This window comes from Motacilla alba, chromosome 9, assembly GCF_015832195.1.
Source record: "Motacilla alba alba isolate MOTALB_02 chromosome 9, Motacilla_alba_V1.0_pri, whole genome shotgun sequence".
Taxonomy (NCBI): domain Eukaryota; kingdom Metazoa; phylum Chordata; class Aves; order Passeriformes; family Motacillidae; genus Motacilla; species Motacilla alba.
In genome coordinates this window covers 21,898,840-21,913,995 of record NC_052024.1, presented here as the reverse complement: position 1 = coordinate 21,913,995, position 15,156 = coordinate 21,898,840, and the positions used below count along the sequence as shown (strand labels likewise).

The window sequence follows — 15,156 nt, the reverse complement described above, 5'->3', positions numbered from 1 at the left end:
CCATATCTCACCAACAATGCTCCCATTGTTCCCGGGCCTGATCCTGCCCCATCCACCCGATTTTCCCCTGTTCACATCCCACACTGACATCCCCGGGACAATTCGTGGGGTAAACGCTGCAGGATCAGGCCCAAACACAGGAAATTTGCAGTGTGGTAATTCAGGAAGGAGGTTTGTTTCTGTGTATCAGTTACTGTTCCTGCTGGAAATCTTCATTCACAAGGAAAGGCAAGACAGAAGAGAGAGAAAATCAAAAATCAAGCAAAAAATAGGAAAAAAAATAGAAGAGAAAGAAATGAAACAAGAAGAATGAGAAGAGATTAATATAGTTTCTTGAAAATGCTTGGTTTTCTCTTGTTAAGTAGTTTTTGTCCCTCTAAAAATAATTTATTTGCTTGTTTAACGTAGATATATTTTTATTTAATATAGAGTTATTTATCATTCTTTTTTGCTCTGATTTCTCTGCATTTTTCTCCTATTTTTAACTTAATTGCAGGCATAAGATTTCTGTTCCACACTCCAGGGTACAGAATCAGGCCCCTTGCCTTCACTGTTGAGGCTTTACACAGTAATTTCCCCAGCTCCCACCACATTGATCACAGAAACCAAAATTAAACTGACCCAAATGGTGACTCGAGTGTTGCATCCATAGGTTCACACAAGCTGGATATTATGAATTTACTCCTCTCCCATGTCTGAAGCAGGATAGACCATATGCATTTTTCCAGAAAAAGAAATATCTCAAATGCATGCATTTCTAATGATAGGCCATTGTAGAATTAAAAAGAAATCATGTTTTATGAACTTTTGATCTTCTACCAGGTTGCATTGAGGTCCTGTTTCTTATTCACATGACTTTGTTAAAGATAAGGCTTTGATCAGGTTGGTTGGAGTGGCAAAGGACAGAAAAGAGGGGTATTGGCACAGACTAGGTCTTCCTAAAATCTGGGAAGTTCTCCCTTAAAGAACAGTGGTACATTATTAAACTATTATTCTCCATTAATATATTCCAAAGTCAACAGAATCAAGAAATATTCTACTCTGGAGAACAGCAAAAATGTGCACTTAAAATTTTAAGATATCCTTACAGGCTATTAAGAGAGATGCGAATTAATAATTTGACTGAATGCATTTTATATCAGTTTTTAAACTAAATTTAATCGATAATGGCAATGCCATTAAAATACATAAATATTTATTATTACAATCTCAGCAAACAATTAACAGCTGTACCAACAATTTACCTTTTTGAGCATTGAAATTATTTAAAACTATTTAATGAGGTGCTGCTTGCTCAAGGTGCCTCTTGCATTCAACAGGCATTCTATTTTATTTTTAGGGCTGGAAAAGAAATTTTGTGCCCAGGTGGCAGCCCTTGCCCCCTGGAGTACTGCTCCTCTTGGGGACTGTCACCTGAAGCCTGGGTGTGTCACAGCATCAGCGACAGGCACATCCAATGACACAGGGACTCCAGAGGAGACTCTGAGTCTAAACTGACTGTGACACCTCCATGGATATTCCCAAGGACTCCTCATATAAATTTGCATTATAGGATCTGCCTCCTTTTCATCACATGACCTAAACTTTGGTAGATGGGGGTGGTTATCAACTCTAATTGTTTCCATGTATGAAAGCAACAGAAGCTGGGTTTGATTTCTGCTGTTACACCTTATTACACCCTTTAAATCTCACTGCCATACTTTTAAGCAACTAACTTGTAAGAGAAGCTCCCCTCCTTGCAGCTTTTACTGCTCTACAGACCCCAGCTTCAACACAAACCCCCAAAATTGCAAAAAATTAATCTCATGGCTACGCACTCTGTACGGTGATTGTCTCTGAACCCCAAATTAGCCAGCAGTTAAGTTTGCATATTTTCTGCTTATTAAAAAAATTACTGTAAGTACTATTTAGAATATGTTCAGCCTATTATGGCATGTGGTTTCTATTTGGGGAGGCTGGAGATTCTGCGAAGGCAGTGAGTAATTACCTTAGTGTTGGTGAGTTTTCACTCAAGCTTGGGCAGCACACTGTAATAAGAGACAGTTGCCATAAACAGACTGGTACGAGGAAATCATGGTGTGTGGCCTTCTGGTGGAAAGCAGATATCTGCTCTAGGTGACCCTACCTCACTCTCACAGCTCAGCAAAGCCGACCAAACATGTGGTCTCCAAACCTTTTTGTTCTGCAATTACACGGCTGTTATCCGTAGGCTGCTCCATGGGGTTTCATCCCTCACACCACATGTGAAGGACACCAGTTGTTGTTTTGATTTATCAGGAAAAACAGCAACAAAAAAGCATTTGAGAGATTATTTCATTCATGAGGGTTTCCACTTAGAGACTTCTATGTAGGACGTTGCAATAGGTTGACCTGAGGAGTCCCTACTTCACCAGAAGTTAGTTTCCTAATTAAGCTTAACCATTTAATCTGCAATCAGCTTTAAAAATTATTAGTGATATTTAATACTGGATCAATTATACATTTTCTCATTGAAGGAGTCCAAACCAAAAGTATTACTAATCCAATGGCAGGTTACAGATTTTGCACAAATGAGTTGCTTAAGCCAATACTCCTCCTCTTGAGGAAATATACTAGTTTGTGGTCAATGCTTTTCACAGGTGTGGTGCAGATATTCTGGTAAATTATTGTTGAGGGCAGCAAAAGATTGAGAGGTTTAGCAGACAAGTAGGGGAGATGGTCAAGGTACCTTTCAAGTCACAGCAGGTGCCTGAAAAGGCTGTGGTGGAGAGTAGCACTAACAACAATATTTTAAAATATTTTCTGCCTCTGATTCCCTGGTGAAAGGGAGGGAAAAGAACCTGCACCCTTCCCAAGCAGGGTCTGGCTCAGCAGCAAATGCAATTTGTGAGGTGCTGAGGATCCCATTTAAGCCCAGTATAAAGCCGGGCTCACATCCAGGGACAGTTTTATTGCTGGAGAAGCCTTTAGTGAAGATCTAACAGCTCATCTCAGTCCTTAAACTTGGGGCATGCTCGAGGAAGGTGGCAAGATGAATCTCACTGCCTCTGAGATTTGTTTTCCAAATCCAGCAAAAACCATGGCATCTGCTGTGGAGACTCTGCAGCCCAAAATCTGCTCCTAAAGCAGGAGCAGAGTAACGAGGCTGCAGCCACCAAGCCTGGCATGGCTAAATCCCTCACTTTGCATCTGCGCCTGGAAAAACATCCCCGAGACAACAGGTACATTTATACAGCACACAGTCTGTCTGAAAAGGAAAATCACACGAAAATAACTCCTTGCATTGGACCACAAATTACCCAGAGCTCATTCAGTAACTCCCAGCCCTTGTGACACGGGTGGGGAATTCAAAGGGAGCAGAACACAACCTCCTGCTTCCAGGCTGCGCTGCTTTACGGCAACAGAAACAACACTTAATCAAAGACGTTTAGTTGAAGACTTACATATAAAAGGTTTGACACTGCTGTGGATGTGTTTATGCTGTTTGAGGCCTGAAGAAGTGGCAAAGGTTTTGCCACACTCTGGACAAGCGTGAGCACGAGCCCCCACATGCTGGGAACGAATGTGCCTCTGAAGGTTGCTGGGGTCCGTGAAAACCTGCTAGGAAATGAGTACTGATTAACCAAGAAACTTGACTGTGGAAGAAGCCAGTTATTACACGAGTCCTTTAAAATTCAAACCCTGGAGCTATTTTTGGGAGTATTCTAAGGTGAAAACCCTTGCTAATGGCCAGCAGTTGGAGCTGTGCCTGCACGAAGGGGCCTCAGTTTCCCAGGATCACCCAAGTATTGTGTGGCTCTGTTCACCACTTTGCAGCAGAAACATTTGACTTTGCTCTTATAAATTGCACATTTGAGGTCATGGATTTCATGGGAAATGAGTGAAAATTGCTTGAAACCTCTAAGTGTTACTGCAATAGAAATACTTTATACTGATACCTGAGTGTGTGACAAATAATCCTGTACACAACTCAGAGCTAGAAACCAGGGCTTGGTTACATCTTCTAAGTGTCAGCTCAATATTAAATTCCCATTATTGCAGCAAATCTACCTAAAACCAATTAAGTCCTCATGCAAAAGGGCCAAGCTTTGGAAATCTGATAAAAAGGAAATGCAGAGTACCACATGCTATACAAATAATCCCCACAGCAAGCCCAGTGCTGGGAAGTGATGGAGATGCTTTAGAGATGAGAGTTGTACTCAGTGCAACCTCAGTGCATTGCTATTGCTTATTTTTGATTTATATTGCAGCAGTGTCCTGAAGTTTCTGGCCCCAGCAGCTGGCACACAGCCTAGGGGATCCTCTGCCCTGTGTTTCCCTGGGGGCTCTTGCCCCTCATTGACCCTCTTACACCCCACCAAACTTTTCAAGGAGCCAAGCCCTGAGCTCAAGAATTCTCAGCATGCTGCATCAGTGCCCATTTCAGACTCCACAGCCATTTCCAAATCAAAAGGGAAAGAAAAAGAACATATTTTCAAAGTAGAAGTGAAAACCCTTGAGAAACCATCTGGAGCACAGCAGAAGCCCTATGCCCTCCTGCATCCCAGCCTGGGGCACCCCCACTTCCAGGCTCCCCTGCATCCAGCAGCACAAGAAGTGCCAGGCAGCCTAAAAATTCACTGTACCTTGGCACAGTTCTCACACTCGTAGTGCTTCCCGCTGTCGTGTGACATTTGGTGACGTATCAAGTTGGACTTCCAGTTAAAAGCTTTGGGGCACTGGTCACACTTGTACTCCCTCTCCTCACTGTGTGACAGCATGTGCTTCTCCAGGCTGTGGAAACAGGAACAGGGCTCAGTGAGATGTGGGTTTATAGGAAGAGGAGAGAGCAGAGAACATAGTTACAGCCAAAAGAAAGAAAATTAAAAAGCCCCAAAGGCCCAGTCCTGACAGAAATAAGTCCTGTGAGTTCCAGGCTCACCCCAGCCAGGAGGCAGAACCTCCTTCTCCCCACCAGAATAACACATCCTCTCATGTTTTGCCAGGCCACTTGCAAATGCTGCAGGAGATGCTGCGGCCATCGCTCCCCAAGGAGATTCTTTCATACACCTCTCACTATTTCACTCTGGTAATTCTTCCCTGCAGTCTGAATTATTTCTGCCTTATGACTTTCCCTCTAAACACACCTTGGATACCACCACCTGCTATAAATCCACTCCTTTGATGGGAGTCAATTTTTCTTACAGCAGGAATAGATGAGGAATAACTCCTCTGGAGTAGGACAGGATGAGTTTAAGAAGCCTCTAGATAAGGTACACCACAACTGAAGTTATTCTTGATGATTATTATTAACTGTGTGCAATTTTGTGGTTGTTTAGTCATTAGTAGTTTATTCTTTCTATTATGAGGATATTCAATGTCCACCTAAATTCTGTTGCACATCTTTAAATTAAATTTTGTCTCTGAATTTTTACCATTCATTTGTAGCAAATATGTATTTTTAAACACTGTATTGGTTGCTCGCATACAGAGTCATAACTCACACCACTGCTTGAGGGAAGGCCACTACATAATGCAAGAGTGGATTCACAGAAAACCCACTGGAAAGTGGGAATTTTAGCCTGGGATGCCCAAACTGTTTTCACATGAAAGTCCCACTGATCTCTGCTGAATCAGTGACCAAACCTGGGGTTACAGCCTCGTTTGGGTTGTGTAGCCCAGACAGCAACCTCCCTTCTCAGCCATGGGAAATGGAAACAATTTCACTCTGCAGATGCTCTTACTTCTACCCCTCTTCTTTTTAGGACAGGGAATAATAATTCTGGCTTCTCCTCCTAATACTTTTATAACAACTGACTTTCCATCATGTAAACAAATCTGCCATAAGACCCAGAGAGATTCTTGTCCCTAGCTGTGGCACCAGCTCCCAGACTCTGTAACTGGCCATCAGCACTGGGCTCTCCTGGACCAAACAGCCCCATCGTCCTGCTCAGCTATTTCTCCATGTAATTACTCACACCCTCAAGCACGGCTCATTTGGGCTGCTCTTTGTTTTATGTAATCTGGATATAGCACACTTTGGCCCTTTTTTGCAGTGAACTGTCTGTGTGGTGTATGAGCCTTTCAATAATTCAGCAGTTCAGAGAAAGGCTGCATTCACTCTCATTTTTCACTCTTTCTCACAGTACTGCCCATCTATTTATGATGACTCCTTCTTTGTTTTCTGCCTTTTCTCTTCAATATTTAATATTTTAAGCTAAATTTACATTTCCTCAATGATTCCCATATGTTAGATATCGTCCTCTCACTTGCAGGGAGAAAAGAACTTTAACACTGAATAACTCCCAACATGCAAAAACTTTACAGACCAGAGTCCTGCCTCACCCAGGCAATTCTTCTGACTTGATCTGCCTCCATCAGCCCCTTGGAAACAATCCCTCAGACTGAAAATCAGACACATGGAACACACACTGCCCAACATCAGCCAATGAACAAGAATCTGTCCCGTTCAATCACGTTTTAAGCACCTTCTCCTACCTTTGCAAGTCTGGGAAGACTTGGTCACACTCTTTACACTCCTGGATTTCATGCACGTCCTGAAGGTCATTCTCGTTCTCGAGCTTCTTCTGGAAGTCCTCCTCCACCATGGAGAAGGCGGAGTGAGGTGTGCTGCAGGGGAACTTCTGGTGGTCCACCAGCTCAGCCTTGGACTCAAAGAGCTGGTCACAGTCCTCGCAGCGGTACTGGCGCTCCTCTGCAACACACAGGGGTTGGGCACAGGGACACACCTCAGTTTTCACTCACCTTTAACCACCACCCCATCAGAAGTCGGATGATGGTGTGGTTAACGAATTGCTCCTCAATTAAAAAGAAAGAGAAGAACCTCATAAGAAAGAATGATTCCTAAGAATGCTTTATAATAAGGCGTTGATTCCCTGTTAACTGCCCGGGTGACATCCAACAGGAACCCCTAAGACTGGCTTAGGACAAAAGTTTAAATACCAAGGACAAGTGTTTAAATACCATCCTAAATGGAATTATAGGGTCTAACATGGATAGCCAGCACAGGCTGCCAGTCTCTCAATGAAAGGGACTGACTCAGACACAAACACCAGCATCTAAAATAGCCAACAGAGTGTTTAGAGCTTTTAAAAGCCTCTTCATTTTCATCACAGTCTGCAGCACCCAGCCCCATTCAAAGTAAGCCAGAGACTCATGAAGTTAAATTCTTTGCTTTGAATTCCAAAAAATTGGTCAAAATTTCTTGCTGGAAAGTGTAGAATATCAGCAAATTGTTACTTTGGAGTGAGTACTGCATTCCCTTAACTAGTAATTCCTGCAAAAGAATAGATTAGCTGAAGAAAATCCCAACAAAACTAACTTGGAGAAGAGCATCCCACAATGAGCCTTTTTTCTGCTGTATTTTCTAGTACTGGTCCATACAAGGAGTCAGACACCCTGGTTTGGTTCCAGATATAAATGCCCTGAGGCTCTGAGTCAGAAAGGCACTGGCTGGAATCCCCAGTGAATGTTCTTGGTAGCTACTTGACAGTTGAGCTGATCCAGAGAAAGTGTCATGGGGCTCTGTTCTTGGCTGTCCACGAGCAACACTTTGGCTCAGTCTGCTTCTAAATTAGCCCTGTGGGACATGATCCTGCATGTGACTGCAGAGATTTCCTCTGTGCCATTTATACAATGGCTACTTGACCATGGGGACTAGGCAGGGAGAAGAGTGTGCTGGACAGGAGGACACCTTCAGCAACACTTAAACAAAGTTACCACTGGGGGAAAATACCCAAACACAAAACCTAATGGGAATGAATGTATAGCACACACTTTTTTCTTAAGAGAATTAAAATGTACAAGCAGTTACAAGAAAGTGGAGACCTTGATAATTCCTGCCCTGTGCATTGTCCCCAAATCCCTGAAAATTTGTAAAATGTCCCTCTGGGCACAAACTGCAACATGCTGGGCATTAAGCAGATATTCCACACCCTGGTCCCACTGTGGCTGATAACCCACTGCCCAACAGGCAGCACAGCTAAAGGAGATTTTGGAGATAGGGAAACAAATCTGAGCAACAACTCAGGAGTTTCAGACAAAGAACCTGTGTGTGGGATGAGGAAAGGACAAGTGTGAGGAGTAAGAATGGCTGAGATGTCCTCATAAGTGACAGCAACAATGACAATCTCTTCTTTTCAAGGTCACAGTTGTTTGGCTAAATGACAAGAGATAATCTATAACCAGGGCCCACAAGTGTCCTGCAGGAGCAGCACAGTCTTGAGATAAGGACATGGACTGTTGTTCTTCTTTTGCAACCCCACACAAAAATCAGGTTTCAATCAGAAACAGAAGGGCAGAAGATGGACAAATGCAACCACAGTCCAGCTCTCGTCTCTGGCTGCAGTGAAGCCATCCCAGATCTCAACAGAGGCAAAAATCTTCCTAAATTCAGGGTTAATTTCAGTGGTACTTTCTGTCAGATGAAACAGTAAGAAGAGCTAACCGTGGATGTCCGGAGCCATTGTTTCATGTGAATAATCTTCACTCTTCATGAACAGTAAGAGCTCCTCTCCTGGTTCAATATCTGCTACCACTCTGTAGAATATCTGGGGAAAAAATAGAAAGAAAAAGCAAGGTAAGCACCACAACAGGCAAAGAAGCACTAACCCCTGCTGGTGAGTGTGCCAGACCTTGTGGCCAGAGCCTTTCCACTCATGATGTGATGATGGAGAGGGGCTGATTGACCATGGCAAATCTGCTCCTTCCAGCCCCAAAGCCATTGTGTTTTGGGCTCTGTGAGGATAAAAAGGACTGCTTTCAACAGCCTCTGCTGCAAAATGAGCTGTGTGATGACTGCAGATATCACCAGCAACTTGTCTGCTGAGTTATACCAAACCAAAGTACAGAGCAGTCATAAAACACATCCCTGAGTGATCCTGGTAAGAGAAGAAACTCCTGTTGCACTGGGAAAAGGGACTAAAGTAACTTTAATGCTTGGACTCGATTACCTTAGACATCTTTTCCAACCTTGATGTTTCTATAATTCTAAAGCAGACATGAGGAGATGCTGCTGGTTAAGCCATAGGCATCCAGCCCCCTGTCCCAACCATCTACACAGTCCAAAAAACTGTGAGGTGAGAAGCTTGTAAGAACCAGTGCACCTGGCTATTCCTAAGCTTCAAATGGAAACCAAGGGAAAAATCAGTCCTGGATGAAGAAACACTATGAGCAGCCAAAGCTACTAGTGGTGGCCCTGGCTGGTGACACTGTGTCCCCTCATACAGGTGGTGCTGGGCTGTGGGAAGGAGCCCTTTGGGGTGACAGGAGGCTGTGGGGGAGGGCAAGGGGGACACCCTCCCTTGGGTCCATACCAGAGGAAGCACACGCCAGCACCACCAGACTCTGCCGAAAGGAAATTCCCAAAATCCATCTGGCTGCTTTCTGTCTCAGCAGGAAATGTGAAGAGCACTAAAAAGCTCCATGAAGCAGCTCAAATAAATATTAGTAACTTCCTCAGGCCTTGTTAAACAAAACCACATGACAGCTATGTTTCCTACACTAAAAAATGATGCCTTTGCTTTTTCTCAGTATTTTTAAAAGGTTTGCTCCCAAATTCTTAACTCTCAACGCTCATTGCAGTGCATGGGGAGAGAGGCAGCAAATCACCTCCAGTGATCAAAGTCCCACAGGTGAGTTTGCCACAGGTAGGGACAGGTGTCTGGAGGTTCGTGGGTACCTTCCCTGCCGGGTCACACCAGGACTGTCACCCTCGGTGGCACTTTCCCTGCCCAGGCACACGCAGAGCATCGCTCACCGGCAGCCAGCACATACCGGTGTCCTCCAGGAGGTGGCCGTACAGCCTAATCCTTTCTGCCTGCACAAGCCAGGCCCACTAAATGGGCTAAACACCTAAAAATATCGAATTGGGATGCATTTCCTCAGATTTGGAGGGGTTTTTTCCTGCAGTTTGTCCCAAAAGCCACTCCAGAGAACAGTGCAGGGAGTGGCAGTGGAGGCTGCTGGGGCAGCTCGTCCCAAACCCCAGGGCTCACCCCTCACCAGGTGACAGAAGTGCTGGCAAAACACATCAGGCACAAGGTACCAGTGCCACAACCCCCTGCTTGTGGCCAGTTTTCCCCATAAAAACCAGGAGAAGGGGTTTATGGGCAGTGTGATCCACCCTCCCTCCTCATCCACACCACCCTCATCGAACCACCAGCCTGGGCTGTTTGGGCTTCCCGATCATATCTCTTGTCGAGGGGACTTCAAACTCCACAGAGTATTTTGGAGGCCAAGAGAGCCTGGCAGTGTCCTGTGAACATCCCTTCATGCAGCCAGGCAAGTATCTGGTACCACAACCCCCTGTGGAACCAATGCTGCTGTCAGTGCCAAAGGATACAGGGCTTCTTGGGGCTTCAGCATGCTGGGGCTGCACTGAGGCAACACAGCTCATCCCATCAAAGGCCAAACCACATTTAAATGGAGCCAGCTTCTACCTCCTGCAAATAAACCCGGTGACAGTGCCACATACAGTGAATATTTGCTGCAAGCAATGCTTGGGTTTCCATTTACTACAATGGACTTGTTGAAAAGTGGATTTTTAATTCCAGAAGTGTAATGGCCTCTGCATATCTGAAAGGTAAGCTGCAGTCAGATCTGTGGAAGATAGGCCCAGTTGCTGGCTGGTTTGGGTTGAAAATAATGTGTGAAACAATGATATGTGCACACTGACTGAAGAAACTTCTGGAGACCCCCGTCTTGGGGTGGAAGCAGAAGGACAAGACACAGAAGGAGGAGCACACAGCCAGGACTCAGAAGGACTTCCACCATCCCAGAGGGACTGTGCCAAAGCTTCTGCTCTGCCCAGGACTTGCTTCTTCTCCCAGGTTTTGTTTCCCAGTCAGGTAAACACCACTGCTCCTCCTGGGTTGGTTTGCACCCATAACTAGAAGCGAACAAAAACCACAGAGGAGCCTTCTCCCGTATTTTCCCTGTCCCATCAAAGGTATCTGGACAGACCTTTTCACCTCTCATCACAGAGGGAGGACACGTGGACTGGGGCATAAAGAGGGTCTTGTTCACCGGCGCTGTGCTGGGGAGCACCGCGTCTCTTGGGGCAGCCCAGGACAATGCAGCATCTTTCCTGCAGCTGTGGGACACATCCCCGAGCAGGGAGCAGCCTCTGCAGCCAGCTGTCTTGTCTGCATTGGTATTTAAAAATCCAAAAATGATCCAGCTACCTATCAGAAACTGCCTGGCCAGCCTCTCTGTCCCTCAGCAGGGAAACAAGATGAGTGTTTCAAAAAACTCAATTTTTTAAGTTGAGTAATGTTTGTTTGTTTTGCATCTCAGACCTAGCACCTAGCATTCTCCAAAAAAAAAGGCTGAGTGACAGATTTCCAGCTCTGACATTTTCACATCATTAGACTATTAAATTATTATTAAAAATACCTTTAAATATTTCTGTATATACAGAAAAATTTCACCTGTACTAACCCTTTATACATCAATTTGCATTGCAGTGAGAATCTAAAATAAAACATACTAAAGTTTAAACCAAAACGATCATGCAGGTAAATTTATTCTGATTTTAAGAGCTGTCCTTATTACTCCACATGAATAGCTTTTTTTTTTCTCACTCTTCCCACCTAAAAACTCCTGGAATTACCCTATCTGGGAAAAAGTGAGAAGCCAACTGTTGAAATGGACCACATTGCCTGAATTTTGAGGCAGCAGCAGATGACCCAGGGCAGGCAGGGAGGGGGGAAATCCTGCAGCCCCCAGATGGGGAACCTCACAAACTCCCCCCAGCTCCACAGGCACCCCTTGGGCTGCCTGTGTCTTGCAGCAACAGCACCTCCACCACGGGCAGTATTTTTTGTATTAGGAAATGCTATCGTAAAGTAAATGGATTTTTCAATTGCAAAGCTTGAAGATTTCTGGCACATAGTCCTGACTCTACTGTAATTAATGAAAGGTTTCAATTTGCCGGCTATCATTTCTCCAGCTGACTGATTCTGCTCCATTAACCAACTTTTTTTGGGTTAACCTGCACTGGTCTGCTTGAGAACAAGTATAGGAAGAGCTTCTGCACAGGAGAGGAACAATTCGGGGGGGGAAATAAAAGCAAAGTCCAGATGCTCATTTCACATGCCCTGGGATCAACTGTGTGTGACTACAGTTTATATAGGAAGAGCAAAATCGGATTCAGGTCTGGAAACACTTTCAAAGTTCAGGGGGTCTGAGATGGGGAGAAGCTGGGGGAGGCCTGGCTCATCAGTGCTCTGTGCCTGCCCACACCGCAGGTCAGAGATCTGTGCTACCGAGCAGAAATAAAAGCTCCCAAACTGCAAAGCCATAAAGGGAAAGAGGAGTGGGGGGGGGGGAGAAAAAAGGAACGCATACAATTCACTTTTAAATGGATGAATAAGGCCTCATTGTTATGAATCCCAGTTTACTTTTCCTGGTCAGGCACTTGAAATTTTATTTATGCTTAATAGACTGCATTTGGCATGTGTAAAGATGACAGAAGCGTGAATTATGAACGACCTTCGACCTATTCAGGAAGTTGTAATAATTGAAATAATAGCGAAACGCGCTCCCCGCGAGCTCGGCTGGGGCCACGCTCGGCCGCTGAGCCCATGTGCTTTGAAGCACCCCAGCCATCCCCCTGCCCCTGCCAGCCCCACACCGCCCTGCCTGGACCCCCCTCTGCTGCCATCAGCATCCCCCAGAACCAGGAGGGGCTAATTGAAGATAAGGTTTTGGGAGGAAAAGCAGCAACTCGGTCACTGAGTGCAGGCGAAGTGTGCTGTGCACACATTTGTGGTGCCCCAAAGAGGAGCTGTGCTCTGGTGCATCCAACTAAACCCTTTATTCCTGCCTACAGCTTTGGAGAACATTGCACATGCTCCAGAGCTGCCTGGGAAATTCAGATTTTAGGGCAGGCTAGAGATGCCACTCCAAGTGGATGCAGTTTGTCCTTTAACCCCCAGGCCACGTGCTGAACTCACAGCTCCCACCACAGGGGAGGCACCCAGGGATCCTGTCCTGCACTGGTGCAAACAGGAGGACCCAGCTTGCAATTGTGGGATGGAACAGAAGACCCCAAAAGTGGATTGCTCCCTGGTGAGCTCCACCAGCACTCACTGGACCACATCCCATGGGTACACCCATCCCAAGCAAGGCAGCCCCATCTCCCAGCTCCCTTGGGGAATGTGCCCCAAGAGGCAGCGTGCGTGCTGCCAACTGGCATCCACCTCCACAGTGCTTCAGAGCAAGAGTGGAATTTGCTTGAAAAGTAAAACAAATTAAATGTCCAAAACTACTAATGAGCATTATGTCCAAGGAGCTCCATCAAAATCAGGAATTACAACCACCAGATAAATGAGAAGGATGAACAGACACACAGCTTCAAAACAAGCCATAATTAGGAGTTTGAAGTGAAAAAAAAAGAAAGAAAAAGGTCCAAATAGAAGAGCTTCAATTTTAGCTCCTGTGATGAACAACTTGTGCAGCTGGAGAGCTGTGTGATGAAACCCGAGCCAGGTTCTTTTTGCTATACTCAGGCAAATGATAAATTGAAACAAACTGGAGTTTCTTCAAGGGCCAAGGTAGAGAAGTCCTGCCTGAGAGCTGTACTGGGCCCAAAGAAAACTTCAGCAAAAATCCAGAGGCAAAAGTCAGCAAGTCTCTGCATGCAAGGGGCTGCGGGGGCACAAGTGGGAGCCCAGTGGGGAGAAAGGAGCCTCACCTTCCCCCTGCAGAGAGGGCAGGGGAGCACCACAGTGCCTCAGCACCAGGGCTGTGAATCTTTTCCTTCTTTGTTCCCAAAATTTCCCAAAATCTCTATGCAGGAAGGACTGAAGGAAGGATGCTCCAGGAATCCGCAATATTCCACCTCCTGCTCCCCAAAACAAGAAGGGAACTGCAGGATACCTCTCTGCAGGGCACCCTTTTTGGCATCTTGAGGGGCTGCAGGCCACCTCTCTCCCCAGTACCACTCAGGTCTTCCACTGTCAGTGAATTTTAGCTTCTGTGAAAGCCTTGGTTCCTCCAAGCTGCTCTGGTTCTGCAGAACCTGTTCCTTAGGGATCACTATCCACTGACACCAGATCCCAACTTCTGTCACCCAGCTGCTCTCCTGGGCTGATCTAAACAATCTATTGTCCTCTAACACCCACAAACCTCCAGTAATGAACCACACCAATATCAAGCAAGGTGCAGTCTTGTCCTGGCTCTGTGGTTGCCCATAATTACCTATGCTTTAATGAGCAGATGAGTAGGATTTGACTGCCATCATCACAGAAAATCATTTATCAGTTTTATGAAACATGAATAATCAAGGAAAACCTCATCACTTTGCAGAAACAGCAACAACAAGTTGCTAGGTTTGGTTCTAAACAGTTTACTTTAGGTCACATCAGGACAGTCCAGTGCTGAGAGCGGTAACACCACCAGTGCATCAAATTCCAGATAACACAGGCAGTCATAAAGCCCAGGCAGGAATTTCACCCACAGCCTCAGCTCTAACTGCAGCAAGTGGAAAATCACCACTGAGCAGCTCTTCATTCCACCAGACCCAAGCTAAAACATCCCTGCTCCACTGGAGACAGATTTTCAGTGGGAGTTGGATTAAGCTTTATTTGCTTAATAACCAACAACTCATAGGAAGAATCATGGCAGAACAGAGCCCTGTATGAGCTCAGTGTGTGCATGCCCTCCTGACCCACAACAGCCAAAACCTTAATTTCACTCTCTGACAACAAAGCCTCAAAACTATTCCTTAAATACACAACTTTTGCAGGTGGCTGTGCAAGGAGCCCCTGCCCGCCACGGACAGGGGGCCGCGGCCGTAAAACCTGAAACATGAAGCTGTGCCTGCAGATTAAAAAAGTTTGTAAAACGTGTAAGGTGGGATCAGATCTGGTGGAACCTACAGCAGTAGGTTCACTCCTGTAAGTTTATATTACTGACATCGGGCATGCTGTTAAGAGTGTGATACTACTGGTTTTGCTCTCTTTGCAGTGGCACGTACTTGAGTATAAGGCAAGGAAACAAAACACACACACAAAAACCCACTAAAAACCTATTTCAGCACGCACAGCAATCTAAAACCTCAGTAAAGTGATCTTGAGTCATTTTGAGTTTTCCATGGATAAACCAAGGGGACTGTTCAGCTCATCAGGAGCTGCTTTGTTGAGGGAAAGAGACCTGGAAGCCCAGGGCAGTTTC

The 15,156-nt window shown here is 45.4% G+C and overlaps 1 protein-coding gene across 8 annotated transcripts in view; it reads right to left on the bottom strand.

Moving 5' to 3' along the window:
• The window catches only part of MECOM (MDS1 and EVI1 complex locus), a 326,163-nt gene that overhangs the window by 27,388 nt on the left and 283,619 nt on the right, over window positions 1-15,156 (bottom strand). For 5 of the 8 annotated variants that reach the window (XM_038145705.1, XM_038145707.1, XM_038145711.1 and 2 more), the window contains 4 exons: window positions 8,426-8,528; window positions 6,457-6,673; window positions 4,605-4,752; window positions 3,423-3,579 (listed from right to left, as the gene is read on the bottom strand). In XM_038145705.1, coding sequence (XP_038001633.1) covers window positions 3,423-3,579; window positions 4,605-4,752; window positions 6,457-6,673; window positions 8,426-8,528 — 625 coding nt within the window. The remainder of the gene's footprint in view (window positions 1-3,422; window positions 3,580-4,604; window positions 4,753-6,456; window positions 6,674-8,425; window positions 8,529-15,156) is intronic. The other 3 variants (XM_038145706.1, XM_038145712.1, XM_038145708.1) reach the window with 1 other exon arrangement.